Genomic DNA, 23,240 nt, shown 5'->3' with positions numbered 1-23,240 from the left:
CCCCGTAGAGATGTGCGAGTCGTCAAGTAACAAGGAGCACAAAACACACTTGCGAGTTTAAAAGCCGAAGGGTGTCCCGTTGTTGTCCCCACCTTTCTTTAACGACGTCGTCTCCCTCATCCCCCTCCCATCAAACACACTCAAAATTAGCCAAGAGGGAAACCTCAAATGAAAGGCCCAAATCAAAGTTAGAGAGAGACAGAGAAAGTCTAGAGAGAGAGAGAGAGAGAGTGAGGAGGGGCCTCTCTCTGTGAAGCCCTCCGATTGGAACTTGAAATCGGCTTAGGGTTTGTTCGTATGGCGGAGCAGAAAAACCGGTGGAACTGGGAGGTGTCGGGGTTCGAGCCGAGGAAGTCCGACGAACAGAAGCCGCCGCCTTCTTCGCCCCTGGTGAGGCGGTACTCGGTTTCTGCGTCGTCGTTTTTGTTGCCTTCCGATGCCTCGAGGCCTGCACTGGCGTCCAAGCTCCAGAGATTGAAGGACAAAGTTAAAGTAAATTTATTTATTTTATTTTTATTCTTTCTTTCAGTATTTTACTTAAGTGACTGGACTGTGTTTTGATGTGACTAATTCTAGTGTTGTTTGGTAGTTGGTATTGTTACGACGGTTATAAGAGGCAATGCCGGTTGTTAGTCACTAAGTTACGTAATTGTGCGCGAGGGCGAACTTGAAAGCTTTTTTCAATATACCATAATTTGCAAGAGCGAGGATTGAGAGCGTGAGCAGAAGGTTCTAATGAAGGATTATGCGACTAAGATTAGTCATCGGCACTTCTGAATTGCTACAGGAATTTTTTTGAACTGCTACAGGAGTTTGCCCCGGCAATGATTGGGCTCCACACGTAAGCTGGCCGGACGCCTGAATTATGCAAGAAAGCGGAGCTTGGGATGCCAAAATTTTGGATTGAAGTCCTTGAATTGTTGATTGTCCTATTTGGTCCATTTCTAGTAGCGACTACATTAATTTTTTTGGGGGATGAGATCTCTTTGTTGTTTGTGTGGACTAGTTTCATCGTATTCAATGGGTCCCACAGTTCTGTGTCCCACAGTTCTGTGTCCCACCACTGCAGGTTTAGTTGGTCCATACATGATTATGGGGATATAACCAGATACGTTTAGAAGGGAGGTTGGCCTCTTATCAGCAACTGTATTCAGATAGTATTAGGTAAAGTTCTAATGATCCTTTAATAGGTGGGGACTATGGTAAGCAAAAAGGACTTGAGGGGAAGGATAGGTAATCGTTAGGAAGAAGTTAGAAATTTGAAATTTTTGTAGGTGTCTGTGTTGGAAAAGTTTTATTTTTTAGGCACACATCATGATTGTTCATGATTATTGGTTGTCAAGACATGGGGATAGTTGCTTTAGTGGAAAGAAGATCATGAATTGGGCATTTCTATGCGGCAACTACCATTTGAGTTGTTAATAGAGAATATTCTTTGTTCCTTGCCATCCATGTCATATTTTGCACAAATAGATGCATCAAAATGGAGGAATTGTTGTTATATGCCTTGCATGTCCTTATTTTGTGCACATAGATGCTCTAAACATGGAGGAATTGAGATCTGAATTGTATTGGATCCAAATCTCCTTGCTCTAAAAATCTGGATGTGTCTACCACTCTTGGAAAATGCATCTTCAGGAACCCAGTAAGTTGGACATGCCTAGCTAACTGATCTGTGCTAACATTAAGGGGATTTTCAGAATAAATCTCTCCCTGCTCGTTGACTCATGCACAATTTGGGGGCAAAACCAAGGTTATATGAAACTTTGTTGAGGCACAATGTTGTAGGAAAAATATAAACACCAAAGAAATATATAAAATTCAGCTTGGTTAATTAAACAACACTTACACCTAGCTTTTCTATGGCATGTAAAATCAATAAAAGTAAGGAAACCTAGCCCACGTCTAAACCTAGATATGGCTGTTTAATTGAGTTCCCATACATTTCCCACTAAACAGAATAAATGGTGATGAAGTGAATAATATTACAAATCCAGACTCCCAGTACTGCTCATCATTTAATCCTTTTGGAACTTGTAGTTGTTTGGAGTGTGACCTGTCTCTCTGCCCTTTGTGAGGAAAAAGATTTCTAACATATGGCAGATTTGTTTATTCTTTATTGTGTGTTTACCTTTTGAAGACATTCAAGACTTGAAAGCTTTTCGAATATTTTTGGTAGCTTGGGTAGAATAACTTTATATGAAGTTCTTTTTGGATGAGACCATCTGTATTTGTCTAGGAAAACATTGTTTGTTTTGCTCACTGCCTTTTCCTGTGATTATTCATTTATTTTTCAATTGTATTACATCTTCTGGACAGCTTGCTAGAGAAGATTACTTGGTGTTGAGACAAGAAGCAAGTGATCTCCAGGATTACTCAAATGCAAAGCTTGATAGAGTCACGCGATACCTTGGTGTTCTTGCTGATAAAACCCGCAAGTTAGGTAAGAAAGAGTTTGGCTCTATGTCTATGGTTGAAATGAATAACGTCTCAAGGATATTAATCCATCTAATTGCTTTAGTTTAACCGTTAGCATGCAAGATGGTTCATGCCATATATCTTCTTTGCAAACTGAAGAGCAAGATGTATGCTCATTTGATTACAAATCATGTCTGGGCTAATATATGATATTGTTTAGTCACTTATTCACAAGTTTTAGGAACCCAAGGCAAGTAGAACGTTTCTATGTCATATGCAGTTGGATAACCTATTTGTTTGAACTCTTAATGCCTTTTCTTAGCACTTTGAATGCAGTTTGGATGTGGGCAACAAAGTATGGCATGTACACTTATGCTTTACCTCTTCCTGATGAACCTTAACATTTAACGTTGCTTAAATTTTAACATTTTTAAAAGGCCTCACTTCATTCTTCTGTGGAATCACAACCTTCTTCTTGAATGGATTATTGTTAACATGGTTATGGTTACAATATTTGGTATATAAATGCATAATTTAGTCTACTTTCAGACCAGGCTGCCTTTGAAACTGAAGCAAGGATTTCTCCACTGATAAATGAGAAGAAAAAATTGTTCAATGACTTATTGACTGCCAAAGGTAATCATAATTCTGTAAATTCTCCCTTTACAGTGTGCATGGACTGGTAATTTCAAGAATTTATTTTCATGAAAATTTCAGGAAGCGTAAAAGTGTTTTGTCGTACAAGACCTCTGTTTGAAGATGAAGGTCCTTCTGTTGTTGAATATCCTGATGATTTTACCATTCGCATTCCTACTGGTGATGATAACGTTGCCAATCTAAAGAAGGATTTTGAATTTGACAGGGTTTATGGACCTCATGTTGGACAAGGTGGCATTAATTTTTCTTTGCTATAATGTTATCCTTTTTGTTTACTCTGGAACTATGAACTAGTTTTAGTCATGTGGAAGGAAGTTATCTCAGTAACTACAATTGAATTTCATATGTGCAGCTGAACTTTTCAGTGCTGTTCAGCCGTTTGTGCAGTCAGCTTTGGATGGATATAATGTTTCTATTTTTGCTTATGGACAAACCGGCTCAGGGAAGACACACACTTTGGTACCTCTCGCCTTTCCTCTCTGTATATGTAAATTCATCATATTCGTAGGTTTGTTTAATTTGCGTACAAAAATTTAAGTGCATAAGATCTACACGTTTCCATTCTTACGATTGTTATTTGATGTATAACGGGGAAATCAGTATTTTGTTGAACTCCATAAAACAGATTTGTTGTCTCATCTTGTGATATGCTCCATGCTTTGGGCAATTGTTTGATGTTCAGATCAATATGCTACTTATATGTCCTACCCATATTTTTCAGGAAGGATCTAGCCATGATCGAGGGTTATATGCCCGAAGTTTTGAGGAGTTGTTTGATTTGTCCAATTCAGATACAACCTCTACTTCTCGATTTGAATTTTCTGTCTCAGTCTTTGAAATCTGCAATGAACAGGTTGGGTAACTACTATATCTCAGCATTTCTGCCTATTGCATACCCTTTGTTCCCTTCACTCTCATAATCATAATGTTCTGTGACTCCTCTTATCTCGTGCTTCTGTTTTCTTGGCCAATTGCTTCGGCTTAGCATCATGAGCATTCTCTAATGGTAGTTTTCCACCATTTGCTTGTAGATAAGGGATCTGCTTTCAGAACCAAGAAATGGCTTCCCAAAGATCCAGATAGGGTCATCAGATTCATTAATAAATCTTGTACAGGAAAAGGTTGATAACCCGCTGGATTTCTCCAGAGTCTTGAGAGTGGCATTTCAGAATCGGGGAAATGATCTACTGAAATTCAACTTCTCTCATCTGTATGTTTTTTTTTTTTTGGTGCCCCTTGTAAGTAGGCCGTGGCTTTGCTTTTCTAGAGAATCTGATTTAGGTTTCTTCACTTTATTGTCACGCTTTCCTCTGAATTATCTTTGGGAAATAATTGGTGCCCCTTGTAAGTAGGCCGTGGCTTTGCTTTTCTAGAGATTCTGATTTAGGTTTCTTCACTTTATTGTCACGCTTTCCTCTGAATTATCTTTGGGAAATAAAGCTAGGCTTATTCCTTCTAGGAGAGAAGACCATCTTTCATCACTATAAAACGCCACTGAGTTTTGAATTTTTGAGAAGAAATTGCTATATTCCAGGTTTGGCAATGGCACTCCTATTTTTCCTGTGACTGTTGGAATACTCACTGTACTCCTTATCCTCATTGTCTCTCATGCTGGTTTAGTTTGATTTGCTTTCTTGAAAGAAATGCAATCATTTACATTAAACTAGACAATAGACCCATATCAAGCTGCTGAAACTAAATTCATTGAAATAGGTTTGGTAGTTACATATTGTTTTGAAACTCATCTCAAAAGGTTTTCACTTTTACTCCATCAAAGAATTTGATCTGAATCACATTATAAATGGCTGGACTTGCGCAATTACATGTGAACTACAATATGTTCATGTCCTATTTGGTTCCTATTAGATCATGGATTTTACTATTGTTTAATGAGGATATTTTTTATGCTGATACGAAACTTGATTGATATATCTCCATATGGACTCTATCTAACCGGAAACTTGGCCAAATATGGGTCTAACTTGGTTACCAGCTCGTTGAATATTTCAGCCTGGATGATGTATCTGTGATCGGATTGCCACCTCAGCTTCATCACCCTCTTATTTTCCTTCTTCGGAGTTTTCGACGTGGAATCATTCTCAAACTTAATCTACATGAGAAGTGACGGTCTTTTAAGATACTGAAGTGGGAAAATATGTATTTTGTTCTTTGCACCTTTCTGGCATTAAGAAGGAATCACAACCTTTTGATGTTTGAAGGAGCCTATTTGTATAGCCATATAGACCTTTGCAGATGTATTCTAGATAGTGAATCCTTTGATGTGAATCCCAGTGTCATATCACTTCTGTTGGTTCATTAAAGAGTTCTCTCTTGATTAAAGATTTCAGACATCATGACGGGCAAGTGTTTTTCGATCGTCTGATCCTCTAGGACATCTGATAAGGAAAATAAACTATTAGGTAAATGAGGAGCTTTTGTTTGTTAATGTGTTGGTTGTGATGAGCAGTGTGCCTAGAGTCTTTTAACTTGCGGATTTTGGATTTCAGCTGCCAGTTTAGAGTTATTATCTTGCCCAATGTCTTGCACAAACATATTTGTTTTTATTGAAAGTTTGTCAAAAAGTAGGATATCTTGAACTTCTTTTAGCATGTTGATGTAATTAATTAAAGGTTTGTCGAAAAGTAAGATATCTTGAACTTCTTTTAGCATGTTGATGTAATCACAGATTACAAAGTTTCTGCCTTTGTCATGCATATCTTATGAGTCGCAATGTTTTTCTGAGGTATTTGGATAAAGCTGAGTTTTTATCTTGATTCTTTCCTTTTCAGGATTGTCACAATTCATATACATTATAACAATTTGATCTCTGGAGAAAATTTATATAGCAAGCTCTCTCTTGTTGACCTGGCTGGAAGTGCAAGTCTAACTGTGGAAGATGACGGCGGGGAGCGTGCGACAGACTTACTCCATGTCATGAAATCACATTCAGCGTATGTTGTGGTTCTATCAACTTAGTATTGCTGCCGATACTAGCAGTTTACATCACTTTACCTCGCTGTTGACAAGTGTATTGGAGACATTGTAGTTAGTTGATAATTCATCTACTCAGACTGCACTTTACCTGCCACTGTACTAGTTTTATCTGTTCAGAGTAAAACATGGGTTCCTCCAGGTGGTTGTTTCCATGTGAATACTTGATTAATCATAGCTCTGTAGCCGTATTCCCCCTTCAACCATTCGTTGAAGGGCCAGCATTAGGTGGTCTCATTTGGGTTTTCATGTTATTCATAGTGAGCTCTTTCTTGTCATTGCTGTGAAACTGTATAGCTGTAGTAGCCATGTGGAATAATTTACCAATGATTTACTGGAAGCCTTAATATGTACTTCTAAGTACAGTTTTTTTCTGTTTGACACAGAAAAGCATTCAGTGCTCGTGTGTGAAGAGGCTACAAATTCTTTGCGTCGGTCATCCAGCTTCACGTCTTGACTGTTCATGTTTGTATATGTAGGTTGGGTGATGTTTTAAGTTCGTTGACATCCAAGAAGGAATTCATTCCTTATGAAAATTCAATGCTGACCAAGATATTATCAGACTCACTAGGTACTATTTTTCTCACATGTAAATGTTCGTTTTATAAGTCGATTCATGAAGGATTGACTTGTTATAGCTTTGGTGCAATTTCTGATGTCTTCAGAGGGTCTGACAAGGTTAGTTCATCTTATGCCCTTTTAATTTGCCATATACAGTTTTATTTGAGTTGGTAAGTTTATTGTTTAGCATATATATACTATTTTATTGCTCCTGCATGATTTCTTGTAGTGAGCTGCAATTAAGTTGATACTAAGCAGTTACCTGGTTTACATACGAGATTAGAGAATGTTATGTATTAGGACCCATTGCCAACACAATACCACTTCGCAACGAGTGGGGAGCCGCACATGCTCTTGTACTAGTTTTGGAGGTGATGATTGCCTGAAGTGGGACAAGCTCTAACAGTTCAAAAATCAGCCATGTGAAGAATGCTCACACCTTATATGCTAGGTTGGCTGGTGTGAGGCATCTAACAAGAATTAACGCTAAGAAAGGACATGAAAAAACTTGTCAATTCTCGAAGTGGAAGTTACATGGAAAATCCTGGACGTGTGCCTTTCACATATGCATCTATTTGGACTGAATTTGCTACGACTTGGAAAATTTCTAAGCGCTAAAATCTATCAAATGACCATAGTTTTAGAGTCTGTGTGGGTAGTCTGTATTGTAACTCTGTAAATATATCATATTATTGAGACCTCTGCAAGGCTCAACATACGCACAAACTATCTTGATAGATGCTCTACTTTTCCTTTTATGCCGTTATGTTCATTCTCTATCCTAAATATCCTTGTCACTTGGTTAAATTTTGTTTTTTTGTTTTTCTATCCTATTTGTTTTGGTAGGACAACTTTCCTTTTTTAATGTACAAAACCCTCATTTGTTTCTTTTAATGTATTCTTCTTTCTGTAGGTGGAAGCGCAAAAACTTTGATGATTGTTAATGTATGTCCCAATCTATCGAATTTGTCCGAGACATTATCATCCCTCAATTTTTCTGCCAGAGCACGGAATGCTGTACTAAGCCTTGGAAATAGAGATACAATAAAAAAATGGAGAGATGTTGTAAGTTCTGCTGACCTCTTTTTGATTCTAACAACAGGTTTTACTTTGATTAATTTGCATCTCTAGACATAAGCATCTTTAGACCTGTACATGTTTACATTGGCATGGAACTAGTCTGGTTGCTGGCGTACTGCCCCAGACAGTTCAACCTGGGGATTGATATGTGATTTACAGTCAACAATGGTTGAGCACTATTTTTTCTGTAAGATACACATTTCTTTCGCTCAGTTCTGGTTTGAAACATCAATTGTAGGCGAATGATGCACGCAAGGAATTGTATGACAAAGAGAAAGAAATTAATGATCTCAAGCTGGAGGTTTTGGCCTTGAGGAAAGCTCTGAAAGATGCGAATGATCAGTGTGTACTACTTTTCAATGAAGTTCAAAAGGCGTGGAAAGTTTCTTTTACGCTGCAGTCAGACTTAAAGGTTTTGTTATAACACTGCTATAACAGTGTCATACCAGTACTTCATTTTTTTTTTTTTTTGCATACACTGTTTTGAATATCTATTGACTCAGTTATCTAATCCACACACGCTTAAATGAAGGGACATCCATGAGCTCGAGATCTTCATTCATAGTAGAGAAGTTTCTCCGGATCGGGATTCGAGCCAAAAGAAAGTCATCCCAGACTCTCATGAGGAAACAGAACATTAAAATCGCATATACAACTCCAAGCAATAATCTATAGGCCACACGAGCAAGCTCATCAAACATCTCGCCATTGTGCTTGTCAACCACTGATACTTCACCTGCAAACACTCGCTAAAATTCATCCTCCATCCTTCTGAACAAACACGTGAAGTTGATAATTGATGTCATTTGGTTGTGTTGCACTTGTCATGTTTAACAAAAAGTGGCGAAAATCTAATATGGCCTTATAACGACTGATACATGCCACTGACCTTGTGTCCGTACTGTAACTGTTTCCCTTTTGATGCCTTCCTTGTGTCACGTTCTTTGATGCTTTTTAATGTAGTCCACCTGATTGTGATCCACTCTCACTTGATGCAACAGAAAACTGCATTGGGGGGTTTTGATTTTCAATATAATGATTATGCGGGTGATAAAACACTTTATTTCACCAGAATAGCTTTGCATGTTCTAACAGCCTCCATTCCCTTGTGGATGCAGTCAGAAAACATCATGCTCACAGAGAAACATAAGATAGAAAAGGATCAAAATGCTCAGCTTAGAAACCAAGTTGCACTACTATTGCAGTTGGAGCAAGACCATAAATTGCAGATACAACAACGTGATTCAACAGTTCAAACTTTACAGGTTGGTCATGTGTTGACTTTATTTTACTTGCAGACTGCAGCAGTTAGGATATTAGATCTTAGTGCACAGTCTCGAAATTTTCCGTACATCTTTCTGTTTTTTATTTTCAAACTGTTTGTCTTAGGTGGTTTTTTCCCAATCCATTTATGTCCAACAATTCTGACCGTCTTTAGCAGCCTTTTGCCATCGATGTTTCTACAAGCACTGCAATGGACTTGCATCATTGTTCTAGGTGTTGATATTCCATGAAGTCTTGAAACCCATTGAAAGTCAATTCATGGTAAGGGACGCATACAAGATGACAAAAGTTGGAAGTACGAAGAGCAGCTTATGTTTTTTTCTATATACTGGAAATGGTCGACTAGCGCACCTTACCGTTTTACAGAAATAAGTTTTAAAAGCTGAGGGACATTAACTATAAACTCATGTACTCCTTCAAGAATTCAGATATTTGTACACGGGTAAAGGATAACGAAGAAAATCACGCTGGAGTTCAAGGAAGGAGGTTGAATATATAGGGTTGTGATCCTGAAAAAGGGGATTATTTCAACCAGGGACATAACCAACTTAGGGCCGGCGGGTTTATGAAGCTTATTCAGTTTGGTTTGCCACATTGCTGACTATGTCGGGTTTCGACCTTAACATGGACATCATGGTAATTGGTGATTCAAATTATAGATATAAAATGTGTTGTAAGCAGGCGATGGAACTGTACATTCTTCTTTATTCCATACATAGTGGAAACTGGGGTGAATCGTGAATGTACCCGACTATTCAATTGGAGAACTACATAAAATCTCTGTGTCGTGCTTTTCTGTTTGCGTTCTTTGTTGAGTTATTCTTCTTGCGATTGTGTGTTGGTTTGGGCGATTCCAAAACACGTGTCCCACTTTATGTATTTGCAATTATGCTAGTATCCCCTTATGTGGAGAATATCTTTCATATCCCTTATAAAGTCACACTATTTCCTTATCCAATTTATGCAAGATCTCCTAGTATTGTTATATTAACCCAAACAGTCCCTTCTTACAATCTTAAAGACAGCGTCCGATTCCCATTTTTGCCTTTGCGTCTCTCCCTAATTATCTCAGATCCCCTAGTAGTTTAGTGGTTATTATTAGAAACATTTGTAAAGGTATGTATTACAAACTTTGGTGCTTCATAATAAATGTTTAAGTTATTAATATGCCATTGTGATAGATCATGGATGTAAAATTTCAAGCTTAATTGTGATTAACATGTGCCCCTCCTATCTTAGTTCCTCTTTCTTTCAATGCTTCAGTTTTGGAGTCTTGAGTGTTCCTACTTCCTACTGTTCGTAGTCAAATTATGAATATTATAGTGGATAATATCTCCCTATGTTTTAATGCAGCATCTTTTTGCTGAATCTAGTTAAATTTTCTACGGGTCTTGATTTTCCTCGGTCTCGTTTTATTGATCTTGGAGAGGCTTCATGTGCATTACAGAAGGTTCTTACTTTATGTTTGCATCCATCTAGATTGTATGGTGGAGATTTTTAAGGAAGCGCTAGGGAGTGGAAAGCATGAAAGATGGGTCAACATTTATTTTGTCAAAACATTTGTTAAAAAAGCTAACAATGGGAAGATATTCATTTTCTTTTATTGATGTCAAAATGGTCATAATTTTCTGGGTATCTGTTGATTGTTGTTGGTATGAGAACAAGGATATTTATTTGTTTTTTTGTTGTCAAAATCGGTGTAATTTGCTGGGAATTAGAAATGAGTTGTTAATGTCAAATGTTGAAGTACTCATTTGCATTCTTATTTGGCTATCGAAACAGGCATAATTAGACTTTAACGATTGAAGTGTTGATTTCCTCATAGTCTCAGACATTTTGGAGTGCATTAATCCCTGTTCTTCCTAAATTTTTGTGTTGGTATTTTTTTTCGTCTTTTTTGAATTTTTGTTTGATTCACGTTAAACTTTTTGGATTGGCCATTCTGCTCGACGAGAGGGGAATTACGACCAAAAGCAAAAAAAGTTTCATTAAAGACGTAAAAAATACCAGATCAGTTGTCTTTTTTGTCTTTAGTGTCGTCCTATATGAACTTTTTTCAACTTAGGTCCACATTTTTATATTTTTTTATTCCTCTTGTTGAGACAAATGATTAATTCCAAAAATTATGACGAAAAGCTAAACAAAAAATTACAAAATGTAAATAATACCGAAAAAACACCAGAGCAAAAATTTAGGAAGCATAGGCCCTAAGTGTTGTTCTAGTCGGGCTTCCCCCCAATTTTAGGCCCTAAAGAATTAAGGCTTTTGAACATTTTTGAACCATGACACACTGCCCCCTTTGTTAAATGGATTTCATTTGGGGATGATATCCCAAGTTTTTTGTTGGAAACCTTACTCAAATGGAGAAGTTGCTTAAGTCTACGATGATGGATGGTATCATTTGCGATCTTGGGTATAACTTCACCCCAAATGCTTGCTATTAAAGTTTAGGTTCCCTTGTACTTAAAGGTTGCATTTTATTTTCACACTAGGCAATGTGAGACTTCATTTTACACCCTCCCTCACGCACAACATTCTCACTTGGTAGCACCAGTTGCATGCAAGTTAGAGACATGCAACCTATCCATCCCTGGTATCCTACTATGACAAATTGTTACATAGGCTTGGGTAGAATTCCCAAAGGCTAACTATTGAAGGGAGGGCACCCTCACACTTAGCAGCTCAGGTGATGTGGGACTTCACTTCACATGTATATACTGTGCATATATCTGCAAAGGGGGAGCTCAATAAACCTATTCGGGAATTCATTTTCTTGTATTATGTATCTTGATTAATGTCATCGGAAATATAAACCTGCACACTCTGCGTACTGTATATCTATAGTTTATTCAATGTGCTTTGGTTGAAGTGGTGGTGCTTCTGTCATCGATGATTTTGCTTATAATTATTTCATTGGGTACAAATTATTCTTTTCCTAAGCTGCCAAAAATATAGGACATTGTTGGATCGTATAAAGTCCCTATGATATGAAGCTCATAGTTCATGTTTCTGTTTCCTGATAAGAATAAGTTGTGATATTTGGGTTTTGTATAATAAATATTGTTTGGTACCTTACATTGTAGGCAAAACTAAAAAGCATTGAGTCGCAATTAAACGAGGCTCTTCATGCTAGGGAGCTTGGCTCAGACTCAAGATCTGTGGCTCAACCAATACCGAAAGCTGCAGGGGATGCCATGGATTCCATTGCAGTTACCAAGAAACTTGAAGAGGAACTGTTAAAGCGTGATGCCCTTATTGAGGTCCATTCCTAAACAACTCCACTTGTTTAGAAGTTCACCTGTTTTAAGTTGTCGCTTTATAGTGCTTGTATCTTATTGCTACATGACTTTAGTATATAATGATGCTCATATGACATCGTGGCATAGAGATCAGCTGCTTTAACTTCTGTCTTTTTTTGTCTCTGTATACCTTGTGGAGCTTGATATAGAGTTCAATTTTCACACGTGTGAATGAACTTTGGCATGGAGGGGTCTGTTTAGTATATGTGTATCCGAGTATTTAATCGGTAATGCTAAATTATATGACTCTTTTGGTTTGTTTCGTTTGGGATTAGGATTCTAGTTCTTTTCTTCGTTACGGTTTTAGCCCAGAACCTATGAAGCATGAGTACTTCTATAATCATGTTGTATCCTTGCTTGGTTAGTAAAGGCTGCGAGTACTTCGCATGGTACTTCTGCATGTGTACTAGGTACGTGAAACGCATCGTTAGACTTTGCTATATCACATCCATCTGAAGCTGTGCCCGAGCCAGAAATAGCAGTTTCTTTTATGGAAAAACGAAGTTAGTTTGATGAGACGCTTTTCGAATTAAGCTTTGCTCTATTAGTTCCTTAATGAGCTGATATTAAACTGAATTTGTACTGTTGTACATTACTTTTAGCATTAAACTGTGGTTTCTGTCCTTAATTAGCTAAGCTGTTAAGTAACCTGTAACTAGCTTGATGAGACTTTTTTTTCTTTTCCCCTTGCTTTTCGAATCAAGCTTTGCTCTATTAGTTCCTTAATGAGCTGATATTAAACTGTATCTGTATGTTACTTTTAGCATTAAACCGTGGTTTCTATCCTTAATTAGCTAAGCCGTTAAGTAACCTGTAACTCTTTAGCTTGATTCGTAACGTAAATTTAATGCATTCCTCTTACGTATTAAACTGTGGTTTCTATCCTTAATTAGCTGAGCCGGTAAGTAACCTGGAACTTTTTAGCTTGATTTGTAATGTCAATTTAATGCATTCCTCTTGAACGTAAGCAAAATATCTTTAACATACGTATCCCAGCTGTACCCGTAGTATTCTTCTTTTTTTGGGTGTGTTTTTAAGGTTCTGTTGTAACAACGTATCCGTATCATACCAGTACACACGTGCTAATAAGTATGGGTTTTGGGCCTTTTGGCATATGTATATTATCGAGCGTTTGAGAATGGGTAAGAGAAGGAAGAGTTTGTGGGCCATGATTCGTCTTTGTTTGGTGTGGGTCTTATGGCGTGAGAGAAATTCGAGAGTTTTTGAAGGGGTGGAAAAACCTATGTCTAGGATAAAATCCTTTTTGCTGAATAGCTTGTACAGTTGGGACAAGGGAGATTATTATCTATGCCTTGACCAATTTTTAGATTGGTTTGAGCTTTTCCATTATCTTGGCAATATATAGGGTGTTTTTCTTTTGTGGCCTTCTTTTGTATACACGGGTGGCATTCCCTTTATGCCTTCTTTCTAATATAATTATGAACTTATAAAAAAAAATTAAAAAAAATTAATGAATGAGTGTTCAAGGCTGTGGGGCCTTTGTGTTTTGTGTTGTTGCTGTACTGTTTGGCTCTAGAGTTTAGAATTTGTGGTTATTGTTGGGCTGATATTTTCACTTGGATAAACATTCTAATAACATTAATCTCCGCTAACGATTGCTCTGAAATTACAGTACTCTACCCGATATTATGCAAAATTTGCAGGTTGTATCTACTTCCTTAGCAGATCAAGCTGGTAATTTTTCTGGGGGTGACATCCGCTTGGTCATTCATGAGGCTGGATACCTCTCAGTGCTCTTACTTTGATACAAAATTTGGTTCGATTAAAGAAAAGTGTGTGTGTGTGTGTGAGAGAGAGAGAGAGAGAGAGAGAGAGAGAGAGAGAGAGAGAGAGAGAGAGAGAGAGAGAGAGAGAGAGAGAGAGAGAGACGCACATGTAAATGAATATTCTCATTTTTACCTTTTGATGGGATTCCTTTATCTCTCATTCTAGAGGTTGGAGAGCAGTTAGTGGTATTATATAGCTAGTGGTCTTGCATTTGTACTTTACAAATTCAGTTGAATTTTTTCCTCCTATTCTCTTGTGCGTTCCTTCTTTTTCAGAGATTTTTTTGATGTTGCCACTCAAAATTATATTTGTGTGATTCCATATTTTCCTTTCGTTATAGAGCTATATATTACTGCTACTGAACTAAGTTTATATGCTTCTTTCAGTCTGGCATGTTAATGTGCCTCTATTTCCCCTTTTGTATTTGCAGAGGTTGCATGAAGAAAATGAGAAATTGTTCGATAGATTGACAGAGAAAGCAAATTTAGTTGGATCGCCCCAGGTTCTTATTACTCTTATATTTTCTGTCTTGAAGAATTTATTGTTATATTTTCATTGCACGAATATTTCACAATCAGGGTGATTTTTCGCATTTATACCATCGTTACTTTTGTTCGGTTCATTCTTTGCCTCATTCTGTGTTCTCTCTCTACTAGCCTATGAAATGCTTTTGAATTGGTATTTTGCATCTGAATTGCTTTTGTTCGCTAATGAATTATTTTTTTGAAGACATTCCAAAAGGTTCTTTCAAACATTGGAACATTTCATTGTGGAATTATTTTGTTGTTCATTCTTTTCAGTGTTTTCACTGGAGAATAGACGTACAGAAAAACCTTTTACTTAGGTTATAAACAGAGGTCCGGAAGTAGTTTGGTCGAAACTCAACCTGAATTATCCTTATTCTTTTTTCAATTTGATTCAGTAAACATATCTTGAAATCCTGTAAAGCTTGTCAAAACGTGCTTGCACCATTTCAAGATGAAGTGATTGTACAAATTGTTCATGGGAGCTTTAGGGTTTATCTTTGCATTTTTTAAAGGAAAGAAGTACAACCTACCTATAGGAGAGCAAAATTTTCATCCAATGCACTACAATGAAACCCAAAACATCTAAGATTTAATCTACAAATCACACTCAGACACCACCCTGCAGTCTCTAGAAATGAAAAAATAACAAAATCCACTTAAATGGAGAAGAAACTGAAGCCCAATAAGATGACAAATTTCATAATCTATCCCAATACGACTCAAGATACTGAAACTATCCTAAAAAATATAACAATATGTTCCAACCAAATCATCCAAAAACGGGAAGAGATGACAGAAATTAGAGCTTTTGCTTTCTCATTAGCCGGAGCCCCCTAACACATATCCTCCTACTGAAAAAGTTATTGCCGTTAAGTCAGGCAAAGATTGCGGTTAGGGTCCCTGTTCTTAAGGATCTCGTTAGTCATGAGATTACAGTGAGCAGAATGCTGAACTAAATCTTAAGTTAAAGACACACGGCCACTCTCTACATTTTTTTTTTGGGATATAGAAAATTAGGAATACTATTGTTGTCAATGCTTTTCCATAATTTGGTCTGATACCCATCTTGGCCACAGAGTGGAATTTGTTTCTCAGTTTGTGCTTCTACTTTTAATCTGCCAAGTGGTAGGTTTCTCATTTTGGCGCTCCCCCATTTTCAGGTGACTAGTCCATTGCCCAAAGGACCTGTTAACGTTCAGGCTCGAGACTTTGGGAGGTACAACTTCTTGTGCTCTAGAGAATGCTTGTAATTTTTTGTGTATTCTTTTTGGTATTAATTAGATTCTTGTTTTTTCCTGTTTGATATTATTTTTGACAGGACTGAGAGTAATAATAATGGACGTCCTGCTAAAGTTTCCCCTTCACCTTTGGCCCAAGATAATAATCAGGGCACCATTGCATTGGTTAAATCAGGTAGCGAGCAGGTCAAGACAACCCCAGCTGGAGAATATCTTACTGCTGCCCTAAATGAGTTTGATCCAGAGCAATATGACAGTCTTGCTGCAATTTCAGATGGAGCTAACAAACTACTCATGCTGGTATGCTTACTATCACTTTCATTGTACAGTCTGTGACTGTGTGGGAACCTATTAAAATACACAAGAAGGTGCTCTCTAGCTAGATAATTGGACTTTGTGCTATCATTTCGACTGTCTGTTATACTTTGGGCTTTGACGACATTATGGCTTTTGGGTTCATTTTTATTCGCTATTGGGAGAAACTCTGCTTAATGATTCAAAAGGAATATTCCAAGCAATTGGGATTCAAGGCTTTGACTGGAGCAACTGGCATTGAGTGGGGTGTCCTTATGATATGTGCAGGTTTTAGCTGCAGTGATTAAAGCAGGTGCTTCAAGAGAGCATGAAATACTTGCTGAAATACGAGATGCAGTGTTTTCTTTCATCCGTAAGATGGAGCCAAAGAGGGTCATGGACACCATGCTTGTTTCGCGTGTTAGGATTTTATACATAAGATCTTTGCTTTCTAGATCACCGGAACTGCAATCAATCAAGGTAAGGAAACATTAGCTACTTTTTTCCCTTGAATTTTGCTGACAATATATACACCCTCAGTGCACTGTTTTGAGGGTAAAACTTTTTATTCTTCCTTTGATGTTAGGTATCTCCAGTTGAGCGCTTTTTGGAGAAGACAAATACAGGACACAGCAGAAGTTCCAGCCGGGGTAGCAGCCCCGGAAGATCTCCTCTGCATTATGATCCCAGCAGGAATTCTCTGGTCGGTGAGCAGATTCAAGGTTTTAAAGTGAATATAAAGCCGGAAAAGAAGTCCAAGTTATCAGCAGTTGTTTTGAAGATGCGTGGCATTGATCAGGTGGGGATTGTGTCACACCCCCCCTTCTCTCTTTTCCTTCCTTTGGTTCTTTGCCTTTATCTATATGTATATGTTTTTGTTCCCTAGCTCCAGATGGTGTGTTTAGCACTTTGGTTCTAATGGTTGGGAGAAGGTACACTAGGGGATTGTATGTAGTATTCCTGGAATTTTGTGCTGACAACACTCTTGGCTGTCATGACATTGTATTGCATTAACAAATTATTGTCCTTTTTTTCTAGTTTTTTCCATCGTTTGTTAATGCATTTACCTTGTCGTTTGAAGGGTAAAGAAAAAGGGTCCTGCGGTGGGGGTTGGGTGGATCTAGTCTGAAACTGTGAATATATCTACAAGTGGTTGCTGGCCTTTTAAAATGCCAAATGGTGTCAGTCAATTGGGGTTGTTCAGGAATAACTTTGGCTTGACTGGATTTTGGGCTTCTTTCTTAGTTTTTCAACTTCAGGTAATTCAGGTGGTTTGGACATGACTATTGTAGATCGTCGATGCGGTAGTTTGGAGGAGTGATATAGTTATGGTAGATGGTAGCAATAAGGGGTGGGGCTAACCAAAACTGTATTTAGTGGCGTTAGTTCGAAAGCATCTAGGTTTTTTTGGATGTCACGGAACAGAATGCATTCGACTGGAGCCCAATTGAGAAATGGATTCATGTTGCGAACCCCGATGGATTTAGACTTAGGGCTCTGTTTGGTCTGGATTGAGTACTATTTAGCGACTGACAACACGAGTGGTGCCACTTTGTTCACATTCGTTGAACTACTGGCTTGTTTATAAAGTTATGCTCAAAGTCATATTTCGGAACTTGTTTTGACAAGTGAGCCAAGATCCTCTTTTAGGGCCGTTGTAACGGTGATTGCAGTTAGTTTAGTATCTCAGACCATCACCAGTTTTGGTCTTTTTTGAGTGATACAAATTTGCGCATTTGACACGTATAAATTGAAAGGAAATTATGAATTTGCGATGTTGACTGAAGTTTTCGACTCTTACACCATGTTAATGGAGCTAAGTTTTTGTCCTCTCCTTTGGTTCTCTTCGTGACTAGGTTATGGCCGTAAAACTCTAGAGTTAAGCAGTCAACCCTTGTAATAGTAAGGCATTGCTCCAATGCTTCTAAACCTCATTGCATAATGTGTGTCTTCCTAAATGTCTTGCGCTTGTAACTATACATCTCTACTTTTGTGCATTAGATTTTCCTTTCCAACATACAGGAAACATGGAGGCAGCATGTAACTGGTGGAAAGCTTAGGGAAATAACTGAAGAAGCCAAAAGTTTTGCAGTTGGAAACAAAGCTCTTGCTGCTTTATTTGTTCATACTCCAGCTGGTGAGCTGCAGCGTCAAATTAGATCTTGGCTCGCCGAGAACTTTGAGTTTCTTTCTGTCACTGGAGATGATGCTGTAGGGGGTACAGCGGGTCAATTAGAGCTTCTTTCAACTGCAATAATGGATGGTTGGATGGCTGGACTTGGGGCTGCACTACCTCCTAGTACTGATGCACTTGGCCAGCTTTTGTCTGAGTATTCAAAGCGGGTCTATAGTTCTCAATTACAGCATCTGAAGGTATATCCATTGCAGTTCTTAGTCTCACCATTCTATTTTCCATTGGACCTTCAATTCTAAATCCATTCGTGATTTGTCTGATGGCTTGATCATGGGTTAACTGGTCCATGGGCAAGTTGATTGTGTCTGTTATTCTGGTTTGTTGTTTGTAGGGGTTAGTTTGTCGTTCCTATTGCAAATTGATTTTGACAAGACCATGCATTTGTGTATTGTTTCCAATACATGCTGTACGAGGAAGAGGGGGGTTCAGCTTTCTCCTCACTATGCCTCTGAATCTTTTACATATGGCATAGAGGACCGTTTGAGGTGAGAGCTGACCTGAACAACGGTTACACTGGTGCTGTCGTGGCTCTGTCAGTTTTTGTAATCACCATTTACAATTGTGCGAGCGTGATATGATTTGGATAAAGAGGCAAAGGAAGTAACAGGAGGAAAAATTAATGTGACCCGTTTTCCTGTTTACAGGGAAGAATAAAGCCAAAGCCCCAAATAGTCTTGGAGAGAGAAAATGTTCCATCTTTCTTCGTCCATTTATTCTTTGAGCCTAATCTCTGACAGTTTCCTAGGCTTAAAAGCCATTACTGGTAGTGTCTGTGGTGTAGAACCATAAAGCAATATTGAAGAAGACTGGAATTTGAAGAATGAAATTTAGTAAAGATATGAGGATAGAAGTTGATTCGAGAGACTGGAAGATTAATGGATCACAATCCTAAATTAATAGCTGAGTATTCAAACGTACAAATCTTCGTAAACCAGTTTCATAAGTACTAAGGCCTACTTTCTTCGCCGTTCAAAAAAAAGTACTAAGGCCTACAGCCTACTTATTGGCAACCGGACAGAAAACCCAGTTAAGTACCCAATTGAAACTCAACTTCCTAGATGTGGCTCTTAGGCCATGTGGTTGTACTTGATGCCTTGCCTTGCCTTGCAAGGGGGAGGTCTGGGGTTCGAGTCGATGGAGAGACATTGAACCCCCTTTGGTTGTTAACACGCTAATTCCCCGCTAACCCCCCACTGATGTATACAATATTGGGAAAAAAAAAAAACTCAACTTCCTAAATGCAATTCAGTTTTCAGTTAATCTTCATCCTATCCTTTGGGGATCACAAAAATAGACCATGTATAAGGTAAGGCATGAACTGTAGCAGCCCGTAAACAACAGCTCACACTTCATATCCCAAAACACATAATTACGTAACTGCCATGACAGAGAATTGAACATTGAAAACATACGACAATAGAAGAAATTAATGTAACCATCATAACCTCCCATAATGTTTACTATACTTTGCCTTCTTCCCTTGGATGGCGTTTCCACCGGATATTGCTATACTTTTAAAATAAATGGTCACTTGATTGTTGCTATAGTCTTTAGTCAGTTACAGCTAATTAAGTGAGAGGTTTGTTTTTTGTGTCTTTGAAACCATGTCCGTACTCTTTGTTAATCCTAATGTTCAAATTGTGGTTTTATCAGGATATTGCAGGTACCTTGGCAACTGAGGAGGCAGAGGACCCTGCCCAAGTAGCCAAACTACGTTCAGCTCTCGAGTCTGTCGATCACAAGAGAAGGAAGGTTGTAATTTTTGTTCCAGAAACCACATCTTTTTTGCTGTTTTTAACTCATCTGGCACGACCCAAAGGTCCCACACCCATGGGTTAAGGTCTCGTGACCAGCCAGTGAGTCTTAAGTCACCCTAGGCCTATTCTGAATTTCTGAGAGAACAGTCAGGGAATTTGTCAAAATCCTTTCACTAAAATAAAGAGAAAAAAAAAAACCAAGTTTAAAACTACCATGTGAGCTATAAGTCCAAAATTGCTAGAGTTCTAACTGCAAAAAGAAGTATGTGCAATCGACACCAGTATTAAATCAACAGAAATAATGTCAAGTCAACGTTACATATAGGACTTTAAGGTCCTTTATCACTCGTACTTTTATTGCAAAAGTTCACTGTATCTGCTGCTGATCAGGGGGTACAGAAGTCTCTATTTTACTCACGCTTATCTTTTATTCTATTTGATATAAAATATACATAGCTTGCATAAATTTCACAGTTGATATTTATCATAAGATGCTGTTCTTACATCTAGTGGGTGATCTGGGAATAACTTGTAACAACTTGACCTGATGTGATGTTACTGTTTATTTTCCCACTACTAGATACTGCAACAAATGAGAAGTGATGCCGCGTTACTTACGTTACAAGATGATGGCTCACCTGTTAATAATCCTTCTACTGCTGCTGAGGATGCACGTCTAGCATCATTAATATCACTTGATGGCCTATTGAAGCAAGTCAAGGTTTTGACATAGCTTGTGTGTTTGCGTAATTGATGATTGGGTTACGGAGAAGTGAGACCTGAGAATATGCACAATTCTTGCAGGATATAATAAGACAGTCCTCTGTAAGCACTCTGGTGAGAAGTAAGAAGATGGCATTGCTTGCATCACTTGATGAACTTGCAGAGCGAATGCCTTCCCTGCTTGATGTTGACCATCCATGCGCCCGGAGGCACATTGCAGATGCTCGTCGTTTGATTGAGGTATTTACTACTTTCGCAATGGCTGCTTTCCTCTTTTTCTTGCTAAAGAGGAGTATCATCAATTCTGCACGGTACTGTACATTCCTGTAGCAGTATCTCTTTTTTTCTGTGCTCGGGTGTCAAATCTCCTAAATACTGAATTGGTTTGTGATGTTTGGAAGAATAATAAAAGTGTGTAGAGTGTTAACCAACCCTAACACACATAAGCTTTATTTATATTATGTGGTGACTAGTTACATAACATAAGCAACCAATGTGGGATTTAGTCCAACTCTATTCTAACAGTTTGCATTGCAACATTTGGTGTGAAAGGTTTCTCTTATATGCCTAGCTCAATGTCTCCAAGAAAGTGAACCTTTTGAGTTTTGACTGCTTGGACAAATAAGCTGGGCTCATGTGTATCCCACCATAGCAAATCGTTGGCAATCATGTTCGAGTATTCTGCTTAATCAAATACCCCAATTTCAGTTTAAAAAGCTAAGATATATTTGTTTGCAATCTCCACCCTTAATTTTGGTTCCCTCATTTGCAGTCTTTCCTGGACATGAACAACCCATGATTTTTGATTAGGATCCTGTTCTTTTGATAATATATTTAGATACCACATTTTTGAAATTACATCCTCCCCCCTGAGAATCCAAATTGCATAACATTTTCCCCCTTTTTTAGTTCACTGTTAGGTCAACTAGCAGAATTTTTTTCCAAATACCACGTTTAACTCTTTAAATATTGATCCGCCTCTCCCCATGCCATCTGCCTCTCTCCTTCTTCCTACCCTGCTGCCCTTGTCTTCCATAGAAGTTACTGCAGCAGCTTCTCCTCTCTCCCTCTTCCTAACCTGCCTGCCTTTACTTGCATATATATATATATTCCTTTGTGTGTCCCCACCACCTCATTCCACTACATCACTAGCAATAGTCACAGTGAACCTCAAATGGAAACCAATCAGAACAGTATCCCATGAGCCTTACAATCAGACGGTCTGTTCTTCGATGGTACCCGTGTATCTCTCTCTCAAGCCTTATTTCCAGGAGCCCCCCACAAGGAAAGAAAGATGGCATAGCTATGACTGGTTTGGCAATCCAGTTTTTTACTTTTTGGTGGTTAGAACTTATAACAGTGGAGGTAATATTGGTGTGGGTTTCACTGCCATATGTATCCATATTAAATTGCACCTTTGACTATTTTTTTGATGCCATTGATGGACTGATGGTGGAAGATTACGACTGGATAAAAAGAGTGATGGTGAGAGGAAGAGAAGCGAGAGAAAAGGAAGTCGCGAAAGTGGGTACTGTTAACTGACAAACACCTGCAGGGGGGTTGGTAGTGTTACCAAAACACGATGTGACAAACACCTGCTGTTCTGATTGTCGTTTATTTACATCTTCATTCCCTCCCTCTCCTGATTTGTTATCAATTGATGCAGTCGATTCCTGAGGAGGAAGACCGTTTACAAGAACGAACACATGCTCCCAAACTTTCCTCAGATTTGGGATCAGCTGCCGAAACCGATGTTACACAGTGGAATGTGCTGCAGTTTAACACAGGCTCTACCACCCCATTCATCATCAAATGCGGAGCAAACTCAAACTCTGAGCTTGTTATCAAAGCCGATGCCAGGGTTCAAGAACCCAAAGGCGGTGAGATTGTTAGAGTTGTTCCAAAACCAACTGTTTTGGAAAACATGGGATTGGAGGAGATGAAACAGGTATTCTCTCAACTCCCTGAGGCCCTAAGCTTGCTTGCCCTTGCTAGGACTGCGGATGGGACCCGCGCTCGATACTCGAGGCTGTACAGGACTTTGGCCATGAAGGTTCCGGCATTGCGGGACCTAGTTGGTGAGCTTGAAAAAGGGGGAGTATTGAAAGATGTGAGACCTTAAGTGCAGAAGTTACCGAGTAAGAAAGTTTTTGTATCTTGTATTCCTATTGTGTTGTGTAATGTCAGGGCCTGTGTTTATATCATTTTGGTGGCTATGGAAAGGAATTTCAAGTGGTAATTTATTGTGAGTTCCTTCACCTTTGTATCTTGCTGTATCCGGAAAAAAAAAAAAAATTTACATCCACTGATATGTGTGGTGAACATGCATTATCAGTAGTGATTATTGCAAACATGAACAATTCTTTGTGATGTAAATTCTAAATGTTATATTTCCTGTGTACTATTGTAAATTTTGATTTATTTGTCAA

At 38.4% G+C, this 23,240-nt stretch overlaps 1 protein-coding gene across 1 annotated transcript; it reads left to right on the top strand.

Moving 5' to 3' along the window:
- Window positions 1-109: 109 nt before the first annotated feature.
- Window positions 110-23,240, top strand: LOC131302399 (kinesin-like protein KIN-14B). Its single transcript, XM_058328998.1, has 23 exons — window positions 110-492; window positions 2,320-2,443; window positions 2,968-3,054; window positions 3,136-3,306; window positions 3,428-3,534; window positions 3,797-3,928; window positions 4,107-4,285; window positions 5,865-6,026; window positions 6,546-6,637; window positions 7,541-7,692; window positions 7,946-8,119; window positions 8,826-8,972; window positions 12,075-12,251; window positions 14,509-14,580; window positions 15,766-15,821; window positions 15,924-16,143; window positions 16,426-16,617; window positions 16,724-16,936; window positions 18,160-18,510; window positions 19,985-20,083; window positions 20,669-20,809; window positions 20,893-21,051; window positions 22,478-23,240. The coding sequence occupies exons 1-23, from the start codon at window positions 298-300 to the stop codon at window positions 22,931-22,933; spliced, it is 3,858 nt and encodes a 1,285-aa protein (XP_058184981.1). The 5' UTR covers window positions 110-297; the 3' UTR covers window positions 22,934-23,240.

This window comes from Rhododendron vialii, chromosome 10a, assembly GCF_030253575.1.
Source record: "Rhododendron vialii isolate Sample 1 chromosome 10a, ASM3025357v1".
Lineage (NCBI taxonomy): Eukaryota > Viridiplantae > Streptophyta > Magnoliopsida > Ericales > Ericaceae > Rhododendron > Rhododendron vialii.
This window is presented reverse-complemented; position numbering and strand designations above follow the sequence as displayed.

Bases quoted from the DNA above. Each gene is read 5' to 3' on its own strand.
- LOC131302399 (XM_058328998.1), top strand. From the start codon at position 298: ATGGCGGAGCAGAAAAACCGGTGGAACTGGGAGGTGTCGGGGTTCGAG. The intron at 8,973-12,074 runs GTTGGTCATGTG...CTTACATTGTAG, and splicing joins CAACAGTTCAAACTTTACAG to GCAAAACTAAAAAGCATTGA. The intron at 16,144-16,425 runs GTATGCTTACTA...TGATATGTGCAG, and splicing joins CTAACAAACTACTCATGCTG to GTTTTAGCTGCAGTGATTAA.